The sequence below is a fragment of the Cetorhinus maximus genome, chromosome 20 (genome assembly GCF_964194155.1).
Source record: "Cetorhinus maximus chromosome 20, sCetMax3.hap1.1, whole genome shotgun sequence".
Classification (NCBI taxonomy): domain Eukaryota; kingdom Metazoa; phylum Chordata; class Chondrichthyes; order Lamniformes; family Cetorhinidae; genus Cetorhinus; species Cetorhinus maximus.
In genome coordinates, this window is record NC_135898.1 from 31,528,621 (window position 1) to 31,550,254 (window position 21,634).

At 40.7% G+C, this 21,634-nt stretch overlaps 1 protein-coding gene across 2 annotated transcripts in view; it reads left to right on the forward strand.

Annotated features, from left to right (window-relative positions):
- herc4 (HECT and RLD domain containing E3 ubiquitin protein ligase 4) overlaps nt 1-21,634 on the forward strand; it is a 140,456-nt gene that overhangs the window by 101,129 nt on the left and 17,693 nt on the right. For both annotated transcript variants that reach the window (XM_078565854.1, XM_078565853.1), the window contains exons 17-20: nt 1,137-1,304; nt 12,903-13,046; nt 14,808-14,974; nt 20,455-20,521. In XM_078565854.1, coding sequence (XP_078421980.1) covers nt 1,137-1,304; nt 12,903-13,046; nt 14,808-14,974; nt 20,455-20,521 — 546 coding nt within the window. The remainder of the gene's footprint in view (nt 1-1,136; nt 1,305-12,902; nt 13,047-14,807; nt 14,975-20,454; nt 20,522-21,634) is intronic.

Here is a 21,634-nt window from a genome sequence, read left to right on the forward strand (position 1 = left end):
AGGTATTGAATGTTTGTGGATGGGGTGCCAATCAAGAGGGCTGATTTGTCCTGAATGGTGTTTAGCTTCTTGAGTATTGTTGGAACTGTTCTTGGGTCAAAATCTTGGAACTCCTTCCTGACTGTGGGTGTTCCTTCACTATACAAACTGTAACGGTTCAGAAACAGCCTCCATCTGTGCCACAATGACTCTTAACAAATAATAAGCTTGCCACCAACACCTGAGGGACAAATAGAAATGGGCAGTAAATGCTCGCCTTGCCAGTGACATTCACAGCTCATGAACAAGTTTTAAAAAATGAGATTTGAAATACTATTTAGTTTTTTTATTTAATTCATTCAGTAGATGTGGGTGTCGCTGGCATTTATTGCCCATCCTTACTTGCCTTGAGAAGGTGTTGGTGAGTTGCTGCCTTGAATACAACTGAGTGGCTTGCTAAGCCATTTTAGAAGGTAATTAAGCGTCAACCACATTGTGTCCAATGGAAACAAAGTGTTTTTTATTCATTCACAGGATGTGGGCATCGCTGACTCAGCCAGCATTTAATGCCCATTCCTGATTGCCCTTGAGAAAGTGGTGATGTGCTGTCTTCTTGAGCTGTTGCAGCCCATGTGTTGTAGGAACACCCACAGTGCTTGCTTATAAGTGGTTGCTTATATGTAGTATGAGACGGGTAATCTGGCTACCCAGAAGTGGAATTTCTTAAAGGTAAAGTAGCCAGGTAAGTTTATCTTTGGAACGACAAGAATATCCTATTTGTATGCAAGGTGAATTTTACTCAGGACCATATCTAAAGGCGAGTAAGCTGTACAAAAATTCTTAAAGTTTATTTTGGAAGTTTTTCGCATTCACTTGTTTAATTGGATGCTAAAAATGCAACGTTTAGTGTTAACAGTGGCAAAAAGGAACCGTATTGTGAAATTGGCTCTTGTTTACTACTGCAAAAGAAGCATTTAACTTTCTAGTGCTTTGTAAAATTAATTTATATTTCAAAAAAATGTATTATGTTTTTCATGGGTTTATTCTTTGCTTTTCTGGTAAATATTCCACCTTCAGCTTATGCTAAGTTTTTTTTTATTTGAAAAACAGTATGAAAATTAAACTAATACTGACCACTAACTTTTCCTGATTTTCAGTTGGCAGTTGACCAAGCACACAGACAAAACATTTCGTCCTTTTTCTTGCCTGTGGTTGATACAGTTAACCCTTGCCTTGTGCTGATTGTACGAAGGGGCCACATTGTTGAAGACACTGTGGAAGTACTGAGGAAAAGCAAGAATGTCGACTTCAAGAAACCATTGAAGGTAGTTTTGTCTGTAAACAATCTATTTTTAAATTTAACGTTTCGAGTCCATAGAAAGCAGGACAAGCAAGTGACAGATGTTACCCTTAATGTCCCCGTTAGCACATTTCTTAGCCAGTATCACCACCGCCAACACCACTTTGCCCTTTTTGTCTATGACATCTTTGGCAACCTCTTCTTTGCCTCCACCTATCACTGGCCCTCTATCAAGCTCTACCTGTCCCACCCCCCTCAACCAGCTTATATTTCACCTCATTTCTATTTTTCCTCAGTTCTGATGAAAATTCATACAGACTCGAAACATTAACTGTATTCCTCTCTGCAGATGCTGTCAGACCTGCTGAGTTTTTCCAGCTATTTTATTTTTGTTTCAGATTTCCAGCATCTGCAGTATTTTGCTTTTATTTTTAAATTTATTAAGTTCCTGTATTTGAACCTTTTTTTAATGTTCCCAAATATTCCAAATCCAAATTTTCCTTGCTGGGCTCCAATGGAAACATCAGTATCATTCTTTGTTGACCCATCAATAAAAAGTCAGTGAAAAGTCCCCTCTTCCTGTCAGACAGTATAGCCCAGATCATTAAACCTACACTCTCTAGGGAAGGACCATATTCAAACATAAGTCAGGATCTTGAGGGCACATAAGGATGGGCAATAAATACTGACCTAGACAGTGACACCCACATCCCAACAATGAATAAAACAAAATTTGGCATTTAGCTTAATTTTAGAGCCATACTGCTGTCTTCATATGCAGCAGAGACTGCTGTGCTGGAGTGGGCCTCCTGAGCCACACCAGGTGTAGCTTAAAACACAATTGACCACCACGGCGCAAGCCATTGTCTGACAAGATGGAAGGCGGCCGATGATGTTTTGATCAAAAGGCATTACCTATAAAGGTAGCAGAAACAGATACAATGTCTTTGGAAAGGGAATATTTGTAGAGCTATGTGATAGAACAGGGCATTGGGTCTAATTGGATAACCCTTTCAAAGAGCTGGCACAGGCTGCTCAATGGGTGACTGCTAAGCAGATGGCTGTGTCCAGTTGGGTAGTATCATCAGCAAGGAGTGTATGAATTTCTACCCAGTCATTTGTTCAAAATTATGGGGGGTTGGTACAAAGTAGGTAGGGTGAAAATGTTCTCATTGATGGAAGAGTTGATAAGCGGAGGAAATGCATTTAAGGTGATTGGCAAAAGAACCTGAGTGACATAAGCAAAAACATTTCCACACAGTATGAGGTTAGGATCTGGAATGTAGTGTAACGGAGGCAGAAATAATCATGGCTTTCAAAAAGGAATTGGATAATAATCTGCAAAAAAAAAAGAGAAGGGAATTGGACTAGCTGAACTGCTCTTAGAGAGCAGACATGACAGGCTGAATGGCCTCCTCTAAGGTGAAACCATTCTATGATCCTACTTCTATACCTCCTTTCATTTGTCTCAATGTTGAATCACAAAGCAAATTGCTAAACCTTGACCCACCAATAGTCACCACCTCTTGCCTGCTTCCTTACCCGTGGAATGTGATTCAACTTGTGGTTCCTTCTCAAACTTAAAGAATACCCAAATTATTATCTGAAATTTTGCCTGTTTCAAGTTCTGTGGTGACACTGAGGCATTGCAGTTCTGCAGAACCAACTTCATTATCTTCACCCTCATGAGGCTTTACACATTACAATCATGTTCTTGCAATGACAGTAATTTAGAGAAAGAGAAGGAGAGTGAGGCATCAATCAACAGTATTTGGTAATGGTCAGTCTTACTATTGTGATCATAAGTACTTGCAAAAATTACTTCAGGAAAGGTTTGTCCAGATTTTGTGATCAGCAGGAAAAGGGCTCACTGTTCATTACTCTGACCGCTGTCCAGTCTTTTCATGGCTTTCTGACTGACAACTTCGTTATGAGAGATCCTTTTCAATGCAGTACCCACTTCAGGGCATCAATGACATGTAAACTGGAAGCAATAGTGTCCCTTTAACCAGTTAGATGAAAGAATTCTCAGACATGCAGAGTCTTAAGCCAGGAACTGTCAAATTGTTTAGTCATGAAGTGAAAGAGTGTGAAAGAAAGATGCGGTTGAGAGTGAGAGATAAATGGGGCAAGGAAAAATGCTTAAAAAAATAATTTTTTAAAAAATCTTCAACTATAATTAAATTCTGTAGGAATGCAGTTCAATACTTGTGAAATTAAATGTTCAGAGCCTGAGAAATTGTTTGACAGTAATTGAGGCTTATTGCACTGTTGAAAAAATCACTTCCATCTGAACGACATAAGCGACACCAGCCCTAACTTTTGTGCCCTTTATATATTTTACTGCCACATTCTATCAATGAAGTACTGTTATGAATCTTTGTGGGGGCACAGGTCAAATTGGACAGTATCCAGGTTTCTATGTTTTATCGTGTATGTGAACACCAGAAGTTGCTGTCCAATTCACTACTTAAAACAGTGAGCACTGGCAGCCTCAGCATTAATTTTGTTGCAAAAACCAAGCCATTATTCACCCAAGGTAAGGTTACCAAGAGGTGGCCTTTTGAGCTTTAAAAATTGGAAGAAAAGGTTTGCTTTCTTAATGGGTTATGTTACAAAAATAACTTTACATGGCTTTTTTCCATTTAACAACTAATTAGTATTTATTCATTCGCAGCAAATGGACAAACAAATCTTCTATATGAAATGATTTGTATTTCAATCATTACCATGACAACTTCCATGCTTTCTCTCTCCTTTCCTGTTACTATTTTGTTTCTATGTGCTCTTTTTTTTCCTTTCATTTTAGTGATATGTACTGTGAGGTGAGCTGTTGAAGGCTGTGGATCTCATCTTTCAGTGATGGGCCATAGAGAATGTTATGTCCCTGCAGTCCTTGGCTACTTTCTCTCCTATTTGTTTCCCTGTTAGCCCCTCCTACTCTTACCAGTACCTTACTCTCAATGCTTCCTCTGTTCATTGACCTATTCATTCAAATGGTGTACCCTCATCCTTGTCCCTCCCTATGTGCTATACTTCTCCATCCATCAGTTCTACCCATCCCCAATTACTTTCTTGCTTGCTATCCTCCCAGAGGTAGGCAGCTACACTCTGAGCCTCACCCCCTTAGCCACCCATTCTCCTATTCACTGTAGATCCTAATTTTCTGTCTCTCCTATAGTTTCCTGAGTAGCCAGAAACCACATCACTGTGTCCACCATTTTCTGCCCTGTCAGCCACCATTGACTTTTGTCATACCAATTGCTTTCCGCTGTCCCCCCACATATGCAACAAAGTCAACTACTATATGCACTCAGTCAGCCCCATTAAATCCCTTGGCATCTCCAAATTCTAATCCTTATACTTCTATGACAGTCCTATATCTACTAGACATAAAGATACAAAAACTTGATGTACATTTTCTCTGTTTTGTCACCTTACTTCATGGTTGTCTATCACAATATATGTGTCACTTTAATCTCACACAGTAAATCATTTTATGACAATCCCTTTTGCAACCTTTTTAAAATGCTAACTCCCTGTTAGCTGATTCTACCAATTTATGCTATAGCCCCATTTCAGAACTGCCAGCCATTCTGACTGCAACTCTGCCATTGCAGCAATGGCTGCTGCTCCCGGCAGACCTCTGGGGAGTGATGGCCAATCAGGGAAGGAGTCCAGTGATGAAGTGCCCCCCGGCCACCAGAGGTCCAAGTAGGGTAACCTTTCAGGCTCATTCCCCGCTCCCTAATCAAGTCCCTGACCGCCACCTGTTGGCCTCAAAATTGCAAACAGGTTGGAGATGGGTGGAAAACAGTGAGAAGGCCACCTGCAGAATATTACAGTAAGCCCCTGCCTGCAAACACACTGGCAGGGTCCTGTAAAATTAGGTCTGTTTCTCTCTCCTCAGATGTTGCATATTTCCAGCAGTTTAGTCTCCCAATTTAGTTCCACTGAAGAAAAAATTGTTCCAATTTCCCATTACCTGAAATGTCCAAAATAAAATTTTAAACAAAATGAAGACACAAATCACAATAGTGTACCCATTGAATTACCTTTTGCTTTTACCAATGGCTTTTAACCTCTCTCAAAAGCTTAGATTGATATTTTTGACCAGAGCCTTCAAGGTAGATCCTGCTAGACTCTGAGCATAGGTTTACAGTTTTCCAGAAAATATCTAGCACTTCAGACTAACTATTCAAATGTTTTGCTTAGATTAATGATGGGATTAGCTTGGCTATGATTCAACATAAGAAAAGCTAGGTGGAAAACTACAGAAGACATTCAGTTTTGAGTTTTGGTTTGAAAAAACAGGTGCTGTGTAAGTATGGGGGAAAATCCAGATTCAAGCATGACAGACTAGTCACTGTATAAATGTTGTAGATTTGCTTTTCTTTTGAACGATAAAAGCCAAATTGCTCCTGTCTATAACAGTGTTTCAACTTGTTCTACTGCAAACCGGATGATGGATTTGAGTAAGTTTTCAACTGAACTTCTAAATAAACGCTTTCATTTTTACTTCTGAAATCATGTCAAACTGAGACAGATAGCAAGAAACGGGCAACCAGAAAAAAAACGTCTACGTCCGAATTTGATTTCCGTTTTTCCCAGTGAACTGAATGAGTGCATCAGACAGAAGAAACTCTGATTACTCTCACACTTAGTAGTTAAGTTATAAAATTTAAGCATTCCCTTTTGTTGTGCGTATTATTCATAATAAGAGGTTGTGGTGGAATAATTAATCCAGGCAGGTCTCTTGGTTAAAGCAGGTTTATTTCCAAGACAACTCCTCAGTGCTACTAACTTCCTAGTAGCTTCCACCCAAAGTGTTCCAGCTGTACCTTTTTTATTCTATTCAGTAGGGATAATTAATACCCATCACCTGTTTAACTACCAATTGGTTTTAACAAGGTGATTGCCATATTAACAGATTACCCTCTTTTTTTATATTAAAACTAAAAAAACTTGAACACTTTTTTTTTAAACAGGAAATAATGTCACTTATTTCCACGTCTATAATTCTCGAATTTATTTTACCATACACACACACACCACATTTAATTTTTTAGGGCAGGCACTTTTTTGTAAAACAGTCCAATAGTTGGTGACTTGCATCAACCCATTTTATCTTCGAGATCTCTTTTCTTTCTAACATCTCCTTTATGCTGGCTAGGTCTATTCGTAGTCTTTTTTCCGTGACACTTTGTGGAATGAACATTGTCCCAAAGAGACCGGTTATCAACATAACATTCTATGGGCAAACTTTTCCCACATTGCCCCTTATATAATATTTCTGTCAGTATATTGGACAAGTAAACCCCAATATCCAATGCTTCTACTAAGGCTAACATTTCAACAACTAAGGTGATTTTCACTACTGTTTTTATTTTCTTGGCTTCCCAAGCCAATGGGCAACACTTATCATTCTTTCCCACCAAGAATATGATGAACCCTGCTGTGCCAGAGTACCCACCTGGAAGATTGGCATATGAAGCATCACTAAAAATGACCAACCTCATACCTTCTGGATCACCCAAGGCTGGAAACTTGAGCACACGTCTCTTAGAATTTAATTTTAAGTGTTTTATTTGCTCTCAGAACTCGTCGCATGTTTCATCATGGTACTCATTATAACTAACGTCAGGCCTAGTCTGAGTGCACAATCAGTTCAACTGCCCAAACAAACTTCTCAACTGTTCCATTTCTTCCTTGGTAGCAGAGTCTTCTGTGAGGATCTACCACGAGTTATTGGGATATAATTAAACATTTTCTAGATAAGATTGTTGATTCAATGTCACTCCTAAATTGCTCTGCTTAATGTCTAAACCTATGTATTTAAAGGCCCTAGAAGCCTCACTTCCAACCTGGAATTCCTTCTTTATCTTCTCGATTACCCATTGTTCAAATTCTACAGATACTCCCCACAGGAAATCATCAACATGCATGATAAAGATCCCAGCTAGTTTCTCCTTGTGGTACCAATAGAACAACGTGGGGCCTGCCTTTAACTGAATGCAACCTATTTTCAACAAGGCAGACCTCACAGAAAAATACCATACTCGATGCATCATTCAATCCATAAACACACTTATTCAATTTCCATAGCTTTCCTTCTACATCCGCGGCTTCAAAAAAACTTCCTTTGAAACTTCTCCCCCTGTAAAAATGCAGGCTTTATATCAATCGATTTGCACTCCCAGGAATAGGATGCCAAAATAGCTAAAAACTGTCAAACTCACTTTCCTCGCAGTAGGCGAGTTCATTCTGACATCCTGATCTCCTAGTGTCTTCAAAGCCGCGGGCTACTAATCTTGCTTTGGTACGTGCCATCTGGGAGTACTTTTTCTGTTCAGATCCATCTGAGATAAAACTGGTTGTCTTCTGTCAGGTATCTCAGAATATACCCCAAATTCCTTCCAACTTTCTAACTCTTTCCGTTTGCCTTCCTTTATCAGCTTACTTTCCAATTTATTAGCATCTACTAGAATCTCTGTCATAAGGACTTCTACTATTGAGATTGCTAGCTTGCTCTCTAGCCTTCCTTGTTAAGCCACGGCCTCTACTCCCATTCCTCTCCCTTTCTGGGCTGCTACTATATGATCATCCTCCCATGCGAACAGAACTCAGTTCGCAAGCCCGTGATCATTTTCTAGGGCCACGACCACTTTCTGGTCCACTGTCGGAACTCATACTGCGCTTTTTGAGTTTCCACATCTTTACCTCGGTTTGCCAATCGATAGGTCTTGTCTCCTGTCCTTCATCCTGCACATTTAGCCAATGTTTGTATCTGGTGGCCTTTCCTGCTCTCTCTATGATGGTGGCATCCCTCCACACACTGGTCCCTTCTGGCATGTATGTTAACTTCGTTCCTACTTTGGATAATTGCTCTTTTGGACAAATAGCTTGGTCCTGTACCTCAGTATTACTTTGTTCGTAGTCAGTCAACCCTGTACCTGCTGTTGTCTGCTCCTCATAACTACCCAATGTATATGTATGTGAAGTGCATGGTGCCTCCTCACGTTCTACGTCCTGTTCAGAACCTCTAAAAGATATAGTCAGTACCAATTAACTGTGAAGAATGTACCCTAACAGTTTGATTACCGTGTTGCACAATTACTACTTTCCCATCACCCCCTATAACTTTACCAGGTCCTTTCCTCTTTCTGGCCTTCCCTTTTATAATACACCATGTCTCCTTGTCCAAACTGTATTCCTGATGGTCTCATGCGCACCGCATAAGGCCTGCCAAATTTTCTCCGAAACCTCAGCTTTAATGAAAGCTTTTCTGCCCACATGAAAAGCGTTCAGATGAGCAGAAAAAGTAGAGCTAATGCTAGTCTCTTCTAGAGCAGGGAGAGCATCTGTCAACACCGAAGATAACTTCGGATTTCTTCCATACACCAAATGATACGGACTGTACCGCCCCCCCCCCCCCCCCCCCAACCCCCAACCATTTGCAGAGAGTCCTTTACGTGACCGCCCATGCTAGCGTCGTTTGCAGTTTACAACCAGGTTGATCAGCTAATATTATATGTAACATGTCATCTATTACCGCATGGTTTCTTTCACAAAGACCATTCCTAAACAGGCTCTCAGCTGCCGTGTGCATAACTATGATGTTTAAATTTTTGCACATATCTCGAAATTCCTCATTGGCGAATTCCCCACCATTATCTGTGAGGAACTTCATTGGTGTTCCAACCCATTTCTCCATGACCTTATCGACAATGGTCCTTTTGTCTTTACTATGTATCACAGTGGATAGGCTAAATCTGGTTGCCATATCTAAGAAGTGTAGTAAAAAAAACACCCCTTTCCTTGTCCCAAACTTTCAAGTCCATTGCCACTGCATCATTAAACTCCCTGGCTAGTGGCGGTCGCAGTGGTGTCTTGCGATATTGAAGGCAAATTTCACACTGAGCAGTGACTTGTTCAATAAGATCATCATATCCTTTATCGACCACTCCCGCATCTCGAAGCAGAGTCTTCAGTTTCTGTGGCGCCAGATGTGCAAACTGTCTATATAATTTCCAAATGATCTTTTTGTCCACCAAATTCTCATTCTCAGCAGGTAACAAACTTCATGAACTTTTTGATGAGAAATCTCTGGCTTCCTTAGTGGCAAGCAGTAATGGCCTGACCAAGTAAAATGGAGATCCACATTTTTCCCAAACACGACTGCGCTATCATTTTTCATGTCTAGCGTCATCTGAGCCTTCCTCGCAGAACGACTCAACAATAGCGGTATCTCACTAGAAATCACACCAGTACTGATAAACAGATTGATCCCTGCTATCTTACAAAGGAGGACGTTAAGATATTGTCATCTCCAAACCTGAAGCAGGTAGAGCTTTCATATTCCTTGACCTTCCGCCGGTCTGCCACATCAAGAGACTCCAGATAGCAGTTAAGCCAGTCCATGCCACACACCGTAGAAGTGCAACCACTGTCCAGAACTGCACAGTTGAAGGAATCTACCATCAAGATACTCATCATTGGATTCAAACTCTGTGATCAATACAATTCCATCGTGGCAGTCACCGTCATCATTTTCAGTTTCAGAGGAGTCCGTCTCGTGGGTTACTTCAAAAACACGATTCCTTCGCTGTGGGCAGTTCATTGCGTAACGGTACTGGGAATAACATCGATTAACCATTCCCCTTGCATTTTTTTGGTTTTAAACGTCTACGATCACCATCCCAGACACTCTTTTTGTCCTGACTCTCAAATTGGCTAGAGTTACGACTATTTTCAGACCTCTTGTCATTAACCCCATGTTTGTATTGGAATCTTCGTCTAATATTTGGTCGACCACGAAATTCGGTCACCATTAAATCCTCCATCCTTTGTTTTACAGCATAGTTGTTCGCATTTGCTAACAAAGTGGTAGGGAACGACTGTTTTCCCAGAAATTTTTTTAGGGCAGCAGCCATTTGATCTAATAGAGGTTCTTTCTCCCAGAACTGAACCCCTGTTAGTACTAAAAGACTATCAACCTGGGAAATGTGAGCACAGTCCAGTAATTTAAATGCCAATACCAATTCTGGAGTTTCAAGTTCAAATCGCTGTAGTCCTCTGTACCATTTATCAAAATCCATGATATATTCTTCCATGAACTGATCATCTGACTTCCTAAACCTATCAAAGATCGTCCAAGCTTCATACACTTACAATAACACTCAATTTTTGGATAAGTTCTACAAAAAGGGTATCAGATAGTTTAATCCCTTTTCATGATCCAGATCATCCACTTTCCATTCTGAAAATACTTTACTCCTTATCTTTCTTTTGGCTGGTAATGATAATGCCAAAGCCATACCTTGCTTCTTCTGGGGTATAGCAGTAACCTGGGTCCACATTTCAACTTCAGCATTCCATTGCTGATGAGGTTCAGAGTCAGAAAAAATTGGTGGGTAGTCGAAGCTTGCGATTTTGCACCGTCATTCCGCCATTCCATAACTTAAATTGTCAGCAACAGTACACTTTTTCCTCGGAGGACTGAGACAGTTTCACATACAGCAATCAATCAGCAAAGCTTAAAGTTCATCCTCTGCTACCATGTTACTCACAATAAGAGCTTGTGGTGGAAGAATTAATCCAGGCAGGTCTCTTGGTTAAAGCTGGTTTATTTCCAAGACCACTCCAGTGCTATTAGCTTCCACCCAAAGTGTTCCAGCTGTACTTTTTATTCTATTCAGTTGGGATAATTATTGCCCATCACCTGTTTAACTACCAGTTGGTTTTAACAAGATGATTGCCATATTAATAATGAGAGAGGCAGACAACACTTTATATTTATATAGTGTCTTTAACAGAAAGTGACTGAACACTTTATTGACTGGATGGACAATTATGAAAAGGTAATGGATGCTGAGCCATGGAGAGAAAGATTAGAAGGGCTGTGGAAAAGATGGGTTTTGGGAAGTTTTTTGTGGTTTTGATAAGAGGATGAGGAGTAAAATGTTGGGAAAAGTGGGGGTTTTAAAGAGGTTTAAAGCTGAATGCTTTGGCAATAGTGGGGTAAAGTAAGGAAGTTCAGAAAGGACCACAGTCAGATCATTTGGAATTTAGGAGGGATGAGAAGTAATAAGCATTGTAGACATGCAGGACAACTGTTGAGCAGTTTCATTTTTGGATTCTTTGGAATTTACGGAATTTGCCAGGCAGTGACCACTTCCAACAAGAACGAGCATAATTCTGCCCCCTGCCTTGACATTCAATGGCATTACAATCACCAAATTCCCTATCAACAACATCCATCCTGATCACTCTTGACCTGCAACTGAACTGGACCAGCCTCTTGAATGCCTTCGCTAGAAGGTCAGAAGTATAGTTATTTTATGGTGAGCAACTCACCACCTGACTCTGTAGAGCTTCCGCACCATCTACAATGCATAATGCTGGAGTGTGATGGAATGCTTCCTGCTTGTCTGGAAGGTTGCAACTTCAACAATCAACAAGTTTGACATTACCCAGAACTAAACACTTCATTTTATTGGCAACCCATCCACTAATTTAAATATTCACTTCCTTTACCATTGACACACCGTGACTACAATTGTACTAGGTTTCTTCAGCTGAGCATCCTGAATCCAAGGACAGCAGGTGCATGGGAACACCATGCACCTCCAAGTCACACACCATTCTGACATGAACATACATTGGCATTACTCTATTGTCGCTGGATTGAAATTCTGAAATTCCTTAAACGGCATTGTTGGAGTACCTCCACCACGTGACAGCTGCAGTTCAATCAGGCAGCTGGCCACTACCACAACCTTCTGGTGCTGGATTAACTTTCCCTCATCCCTCACTCCTCATAGATCTCAGGAATTAACTAAAAAGCCAAAGTGCTCATAGGTCACTGTCCACAACCTAAGTTTCACAAAACTTCGGGTCTGCCTCCTCAGTGATGCCATGTAAAAAGATCCCACCCCAATGCTGCCAAAACCCCAGAAACATCCTACTCCATATTCAAAAACCCAATATTGCACCTCTTGCTATTAGAATGCCAGTGCAACTAGACCCCTTCTCCTGCATTGTTATCTAAGTACCTACTTCTTTCTTGGTGCATCTTACATACCATCTTGTTATGTATGCATAGCCTTAAAAATGGTAAAGGATAAAAATTAAATACATGTATAAAGTGTACTCATTTATGATTTTCATAAAACATTGGACAGATATAGAGCTTAATCCTCAAAGCATTGGTAAAATTTCCAGAGTGCCATGTATGAAAATTGGAATTTGATTGTCACTGTAGATCAGTAGCCTGGGTATCTTGCCCTCCATAATATAACATCATTATAAATGTGTATTATGATTTATTGTGAACAGCACCTCAAGATGTGGGCAATATTTATTTGTATAAATTTACATGAATTGCTGTCAAGCCTGAAGAGAAATTTGGTGGCAACCCAAGAGGTGTAAGTAAGTGCCCAAAATGTTCTGAGTGCAGAAGTAATTGAAAAGCAATACACTGATGGAGAGAGATGTAATTTTATACAATGGTGATATTTTTCCATTCGGCTAAAATTGCCAAATTGTTTTGTAGCAAGTGATAACTTCTGAAGTATTTGCAAAAATTCTAGATCAGACATTCTGCATCCCTTTTCACATTTAGGTCATTTTCGTTGGAGAAGAAGCTGTGGATGCTGGAGGTGTCCGGAAAGAGTTTTTCCTCTTGATTATGAGAGACTTATTAGATCCTAAATATGGCATGTTTCGGTACTATGAGGAATCTAGACTCATCTGGTTTTCATTTCAGGTATGGAAGTTAAAATCAGTTATGGCGTAATGCTTTTGTATCTCTTATTCCAACAATGGGTTCAATGCACTGAACCATTTTGTGTAAAGGATCTCAAAGACATCTATGCTAATTTCCAGTGAACTCCATTATGTTAAATCAACTGAGAATGCAATGACTTTGGCACTACATAACCTGAAAACTTAACAGATGCCAGTTAATGAATACATTAAGATTATCTAGCTTCACACATGCGTTTTAATAGAAAGCTATAGGCATCCAGTCTCCTGATTAGAATTGGAAAGTCTCGTGACTATAAATATGAAAATAATAAAAGCATTATTGGTACATCTATTTCTCTTCACCCCATCACCCCAGAGAAGTTTTCATTAAAAGTAAATCTACATGGTTCTACAAATGATTTTTTTTAGCCCATTTTGTTTCATTAAATACGGAAGACCTATAGTTCTCCCCCACCACTCCCTCACTTTCTTTCATAATTTCAGGAGTTTTGCCACCACTACTCCAATCATTAGTCTATTCTGTATATTGATCACTGTGTATAGAACAATTTCCTGACATAAGTCCTAAATTTGTCACCTTATAGAATGAACCAATTTACTATCTCAATTTTCCTTGCCATTTACTGTCTTGTCTAACTCTAAGATCACTTATTGCTTCCTTTCAAGGCTAAAAAGCCCAAGTTCCTCCAGTCTTTATTTCTCTCACCTCTGAATTGGATACAGTACAGTCTGACGGGAACAGTGAAATTTTGAGGATGATTTCCTCTGACTTGTATTCTACTGTTTTGGCAATATAGTTCAACATTCTCTTTGCTTTTTAATTGCTCTGAAGTAGTTGGGCATGGTGAGTATTGAGTACGAAAGACCCCTAGATCTCTTTCATCTTCATCCTGACTGATATTTGCCCCATTTTTTCCTATAATACTTTACACTAATCTATATTAAATATAATATACCATTGTTCTCCCCAGTTACATTAATTACAGGGTGTCAGCTGTGTCTCAGTATTAACACTTTCATCTTGAATCAGAGACCATGGGTACAAACCTCACTGCAGAGACTTGAGCATGTGTTCTCGGCTGACACTTCAGTGTAGTATTGAGGGAGTGCTGCACTGTCGAAGATGCCATCTTTTGAATGAGGTATTAAACTAAGGGCCCATCTGCCCATTAAGATGAATGTAAAAGATCTCTTAGCACTTTTCAAAGAAGATCAAGGGAGTTATCCCAGTATCCTTGCCAGCACTTATCCCTCAATCAATATCATTGAACTAGATTACTTGATCATTATCACATTTGAGTGTGAAATCTTGCTGTGTGCAAATTGGCTACTGTGTTTCCTTACACCTACACTTCAAAAGAACTACATTAGTTGTAAAGTGCTTTGGAACAGCTTGAGATTGTTAAACCTGTTATATAAGTAAAAGTGCTTTCTTACATAACATTTTTTTGGCTTGGCTGCTTTCCAGCCTTGATTACTTAATGAAGTAGCTCCATGATGTCTCTTAAGTACTGTGCTATTCTTTTAAACTCTTGGAATGTTAAAGTGAGGTTCCAACAAATAATTGAAGAATACAATTATCTCCTGAATACTATCTCTTTGGTGATCTATCGTGTGTTAGTTTTGCTACATTCCACTTGATTTAATTTTTTTATGAACTTAAAATTTTAAGAATCTCTCAGCATAGTGGCATTATGTGAAGGTATTGTTAAGTAAAACAAACATTACAATGAATGTTTCTGTTTGTTACCTTGTTTAGACCTTCGAAGAAATTGATTTATTTCATTTGATTGGTGTCGTCTGTGGTCTTGCCATCTACAACTTTACAATTGTTGACCTGCATTTTCCGTTAGCTTTGTATAAGAAACTGCTAAAGCAGAAACCTACCTTGGATGACCTGAAAGAATTGATGCCTATCGTTGGCAGGTTCGTTAATGTGACTACTTTTTTTTAAAAGTTCGTATTCATTCAAACTTGCTTCACACACAGCAAGAATATATCTTAAGGTAATTGGTTCTGAGAAAATCACAGGGTTAGGTGCACTCCTAAAATTTTCATCATGATGTCAGATAGCTCTCATCATATAAAAGCCTCCAGATCAGCACAAGAATACCAACTGTTTCTGCCTTCTTTCCCCATCCTAATGGTTCTGAGAAGATTGCGTGTTTCTAGTATTAAATTTTCCAAATTTTAGAACCAGGCTCAGTAGCTCATTGGTATTCTGTAAGTAGAATAAGTGCCACCTTTAGTGCTTGCTTTTATTCCAGCTGTTTAATCTGTTATCACGTTTTCCCTTAGGTCTTAAACTTCATCCCTCTCAGTGGGGGCCAACTCTATTTTACTACAATTTGAGGAAACCCCAAAGCAAATTCTACTGCATTCAGGGTATCAATCCACTTTACTCAAAATACCAAATACAAATGCTCAGTCCTCATGCTATGAGCAGGTTTAGAAAGCAAGGGCATTCCTGGTGGCTGTAACTGTCTTGGGGTTCCAAGGGATGTCAGTGGAGCCTTTTAAAGCATCAGAAAAATAATTCCAAGAAGTAAATCTTTTTTAAAAAATGAAAGCAAAAATAATTGAAAGAGTAATGGATTGTAACTGGCCTCCATCAACTCCTTTTGACTAGATGTTCCTTCTTCCAGATGTTACTGCATAAGGGAAGATGGTGGTGTAGTGGTAATGTCACTGGACTCGTAATCTAGAGTCCCAGGCTAATGCTTTGAGGACATGGGTTCACCACAGCAGCTGGTGGAATTTGAATGCATTAAATCTGGAATTGAAAACTAATCTCCGTAATGGTGACCATGAAACTATCATCAAATGTTATAAAAACCCATCTGGTTCACAAATGACCTTTAGGGAAGGAAATCTGCCATCCTTAACTGGCCTGTCCTACATGTGACTCTAGACCCACAACAATGTGGTTGACTCTTAACTACCCTCTGAAATGGCCTAGTTCAAGGGCAATTAGGGATGGGCAACAAATGCTGGCCTAGCCAGTGATACCCACATCCCATGAAAGAATAAAAGACAATCCATCCTGGCCACTCCTCCAGATCAGCCCAAAGTCTTTTAAGTTTCCTTTGGTAGGACTTGTGTGTTTCAAGTGGAACTCTTCTACAGAAACTACGCAAGACACAATCTTAAAAGATTTCTTATGACTATTTTTTTGGAGTATGGTTTGATAATTTGAAAATCAAGATCTACCCTTGGGTTAGAACAAATACATATGGATAAACCCAGATTCAAAATTCCCAGGACTAAATGCCAAGTGCTACAGTAACCTATAGAATTCTGACATAGGGTGTTGACTACCGAGTGTGCTATATGCTGGAGACAAAACTAAAGAAGCCAAATAGAAAGAAAAATTAGGCAGTCAGATTGCTGCTGCCCAATTCCCAACTGGTGAGAACAGTTTAAAATTACCCTGCTGGTATCTTTCAGCGCAGGGAGGGAGAGCATGGGCCTGACAATAATATATCTTGAAGGCAGGATTACTAGTTCGTAATTTTCTAAGGAAGAATCACTACAAACATTTTTTTGTGATTGATTCCTGAATGCATTTTTTCTTTGCTCTCTTGCCTCCCTCAGCTTTTTAGAAATGGTAAACATTCCAATTATCAACAAAACACGATAACTAAAACTTTTCTGTTTGCTTTCAAGTTCATCATTTTTAATTTGGGAGAAGAATTCAATTTTAAGATGAAGGAAATCAATGTTCCGCTCTCTGACAATTATAAAATGTAGCATTTGATTATTTATATCAACAAAATAGCTTAGCTAATAATTAATTCTCGCTTCTGCACCACTACCTCTGGTGTCCAACAAGGATTGCTCCTTATCCCCTTCCTATTTCACATCTACATGCTGCCCCTCGGTAACATCATCCAAAAACATAGCATTAGTTTTCACACAAAAATAAAAATACCTGGAAAAACTCAGCAGGCCTGGCAGCGTCTGCGGAGAGGAACACAGTTAACGTTTAGAGTCCGTATGACTCTTCAACAGAACTAAGTAAAAATAGAAGAGAGGTGAAATATAAGCTGGTTTAAGGGTGGGGTGGGACAGGTAGAGCTGGATAGATGGCCAGTGATAGATGGAGATAGCCAAAGATGTCATAGACAAAAGGACAAAGAGGTGTTGAAGGTGGTGATATTATCTAAGGAATTAAGGGTAGAAAGCAAGCCAAGCAAGGTACAGATAACCCTAGTGGGGTTGGGGTGTGGTGAGGAATCGAAAAAGGCTGAAAGGTGGAGATAAAACAATGGATGGAAATACATTTTAAAATAATGGAAATAGGTGGGAAAAGAAAAATATATAAATTATTGGGAAGGGTGGGGGGGGGCGGAATTGGAAAGGGGGTGGGGATGGAGGAGGGAGTTCATGATCTAAAATTGTTGAACTCCATATTCAGTGGCAGGGTGGAGTGTTGAAATGGCCAGCGCCAGGGAGGTCTGGGTAATGCTTGCGGACAGACCGAAGGTGTTTTGCAAAGCGGTCACCCAGTCTACGTTTGGTCTCTCCAATGTAGAGGAAACCGCATTGGGAGCAACGAATGCGGTAGACTAAATTGAGGGAAGTGCAAGTGAAATGCTGCTTCACTTGAAAGGAGTGTTTGGGCCCTTCGACGCTGAGGAGGAGGGTAGTATAGGGGCAGGTGTTGCACCTTTTGCGGTTGCATGGGAAGGTGCCGTGGGAGGGGGTTGAGGTGTAGGGGGTGATGGAGGAGTGGACCAGGGTGTCCCGGAGGGAATGATCCCTGCGGACTGCCGCCGGTGGGGTGAAGGGAAGATGTGTTTGGTGGTGGCATCATGCTGGAGTTGGTGGAAATGGCGGAGGATGATCCTTTGAATGCGGAGGCTGGTGGGGCGATAAGTGAGGACAAGGGGGACCCTATCATGTTTCTGGGAGGGAGAATGTGAGGGCGGATGCACGGAAGATGGGCCGGACACGGTTGAGGGCCCTGTCAACCACCGTGGGTGGAAAACCTCAGTTAAGGAAGAAGGAAGACATGTCAGAGGAACTGTTTTTGAAAGTGGCATCATCAGAACAGATGCGACGGAGGCGAAGGAACTGAGAGAATGGGATGGAGTCCTTACAGGAAGTGGGGTGTGGGGAGCTGTAGTCGAGGTAGCTGTGGGAGTCGGTAGGCTTGTAATGGATATTGGTGGACAGTCTATCACTAGAAATTGAGACAGAGGTCAAGGAAGGGAAGGGTAGTGTCAGAGATGGACCATGATGGAGGGGTGGAAATTGGAAGTAAAATTAATAAATTTTTCCAGGTCCAGACGAGAGCATGAAGCAGCACCAAAGTAATCATCGATGTACCGGAGAAAGAGTTGTGGGAGTGGGCCAGAGTAGGACTGGAACAAGGAATGTTGCACATACCCATAAAGAGACAAGCATAGCTGGGGCCCATGCGGGTACCCATAGCCACACCTTTTATTTGGAGGAAGTGAGAGGAGTTTGAGAAATTGTTCAGTGTGAGAACAAGTTCAGCCAGACGGAGGAGAGTAGTGGTGGATGGGGATTGTTCGGGCCTCTGTTCGAGGAAGAAGCAGAGAGCCATCAGACCATCCCGGTGGGGGATGGAGGTGTAGAGGGATTGGATGTCCATGGTGAAGAGGAGGCGGTTGGTGCCAGGGAACCGGAAATTGTTGATATGATGTAGGGTGTCAGAGGAATCACGGATCTAGGTGGGAAGGGACTGGACAAGGGGAGAGAGAATGGAATCAAGATAGCAAGAAATGAGTTCCGTGGGGCAGGAACAGGCTGACACGATCGGTCTGCCGGGACAGTCCTGTTTGTGGATTTTGGGTAGGAGGTAGAAGCAGGCCGTCCGAGCTTGGGAGACTATCAGGTTGGAAGCTATGAAAGGAAGATCTGTCGCTTGCCATTTCAACACTCCACCCTGCTCTCATGCCCACATGTCCGTCCTTGGCCTGCTGCATTGTTCCAGTGAAGCTCAACGCAAACTGGAGGAACAGCACCTCATCTTCCGACGAGGCACTTTACAGCCTTCCGGACTGAATATTTGAGTTCAACAATTTTAGATCATGAACTCTCTCCTCCATCCCCACCCACTTTCTGACCCCCCCCCCCCCCCCCCCCCCCACCTTTTTTCCAATAATTTATATAGATTTTTCTTTTTCCACCTATTTCCATTATTTTTAAATGTATTTCCATCCATTGTTTTATCTCTACCTTTTCAGCCTTTTTCGATTCCTCACCACACCCCAACCCCACTAGGGCTATCTGTACCTTGCTTGTCTTGCTCTCTAGCCTTAATTAGCACATTCCTTAGATAATATCGCCACCTTCAACACTTAGCCAAAAGATGTCAGACAAAAGGACAATCTCCACCTATCACTGGCCCTCTATCCAGCTCTACCTGTCCCACCCCCCTTAAACCAGCTTAGCTTTCACCTCTCTTCTATTTTTACTTAGTTCTGTTGAAGAGTCACACAGACTCGAAATGTTAACTGTGTTCCTCTCCGCGGATGCTGCCGGACCTCCTGAGTTTTTCCAGGTATTTTTACTTTTGTTTTGGATTTCTAGCATCCGTAGTTTTTTGCTTTTATGTTAAGTTTTCACATGCTCTGTGACGACACCCAGCTTTATCTCACCACCCTCTTTTGATTACTCCACTTTCAGTAAATTATCAGATTTCTTATCCAACATCCAGTACTGGATGACAGAAATTTCCTCCAATTAAATATTGGGAAGATCAGAGTTGTTGCCTTCAGCCTCGGCTCCAAACTCCTTTCCCTAGCTACTGACTCCATTCTCTTCTCCCTGCCTGAGGCCGAACCAAACTGTTCGCAACTTCGCCACACAATGAGTTTCCAATCATGTGTCTGTGGCATCCCTAAGACCACCTATTCTTTTTGGTGTAACATCACCTGACTCCACCCTTGCTTCAGCTCATCAGCTGCTGAAACCTCCATGCCTTTGTCGCCACCGGAAGTGACTATTCTGCTGCATCTCTGCCGGCCTCCCACATTCTATCTTCCATAAACCTAAGGCTCCAAAATTCTGCTGCCCATATCTTTACTCCCACCAAACCTGGTTCACCCCTGTGCACACTAACTTAGTTTGACTCCAGGTCAAGCAACACTTTGGTTTAAAAATTCTCATCCTTGTTTCCAAATCTCTCCATGGCCTGGCTCCTCCCATCTGTGATCTCCTGCAGCCAAGAGCCCTCCAAGATATGTGTTCTCATCACCTCTTTCCCTCCCCACCACCACAGTTTTTATATGAAAAAGATGTATTTGCAGCTAAAATATCGGATGTTATAGGATTTTGCAGTTTTCTTTTGTTCACGTACATGTGTGTGTGTATATATCCTGATTCTTTATACCAGAAAATCAGTTAGCTTTATATCAATCGGTACTTTTGTACAGGGGTATGCAGCAATTGTTGGATTACCCAGAGGAGGCTGTGGAAGACACCTTCTCCCTCAACTTCACAGTAAGTCATTACTTCAATCAGATTGTTTGTTTGTTTTAAAGCACTTTCAAACTTATTTCTTGCTCTGGGTGTCAAAATCCTAAAGGCAGGAATAAAGCTGTAACACACCAGTGGGAAGTGTAGCCTCAATCAGAATTTAGTGTTGATGAGAAGTTGGACAAGAGTTTTTTTTCCCCTAATAATGAATAATTGTGTGAAGTGATTTTGCAAAGTTTGATTCTTGGCAGCATGGTGCTAGTGGGTTATGCTAATGCTGTCTACATTTTTAAATTAGATGCCATAATATAGAGGAAGCAAGAAATATCAAAAAATCGATGAGAAAATGAGGAAAAAAAGGAAAACGGGTCAGTTTTGCAAGAAAAATTGCAGTCAGGATTGAATGATATGTATCTGAATGTACAAAGCATTAAAAGCAATACTGGACAGTTAGAAACTATGGAGGAATGTGATGTAATGGAAACATGGTTTGTTTTTGAACAGGACTGAGATCTTAATATTCCCTGTTTCCAACATTTTCAGGAATGATAACTGGGTGGGTGGTAAGGGATTCTTTAACAATGCAACCCCCAGGGCATCCTTCCGTTATAGCACTAAGATTTTACATGGATGGAACTTGGAAATGGAAATTTCTCGTTTGCATTATTGGCCACAAAACGGGGGATATCAGAGAATGGGAGATCTATGCAGTTCAAAGATATGCATGTACAGGTAAAGTTGTTTTGAGTGGCTTTAAATGTTGGAGGAAAGACTGGAATAAAATTAATGCTTGTAGAATAATGAAGAATGCTTTTCAGAGTACACCCCAGGCTGCTTTTTGCATCAGTGTTTCTAGTCTAATAATGAAATAAGCATTGCTTGATTTAGTTTTAGGAGATGAAGTGGGTCAAATAACTGATGAGAAAAGTAGAGCAGCTGGAAAATGAAATGATTAGGTTCAATGTAGGAATAGAAAAGCACAATTAAGAGCCACAAATATGGATTGTTAGAAAAAGGCAAGTTCAGTTTGATAAGAAGGAATCTGACCCAAATAAGCCAAGCAGTAAAAGCAGCAAAGGGGTCAATAGATCAGTAGTGGGAAATCTACAATTAGGTGTGTGCTAAAGAAATAAATTG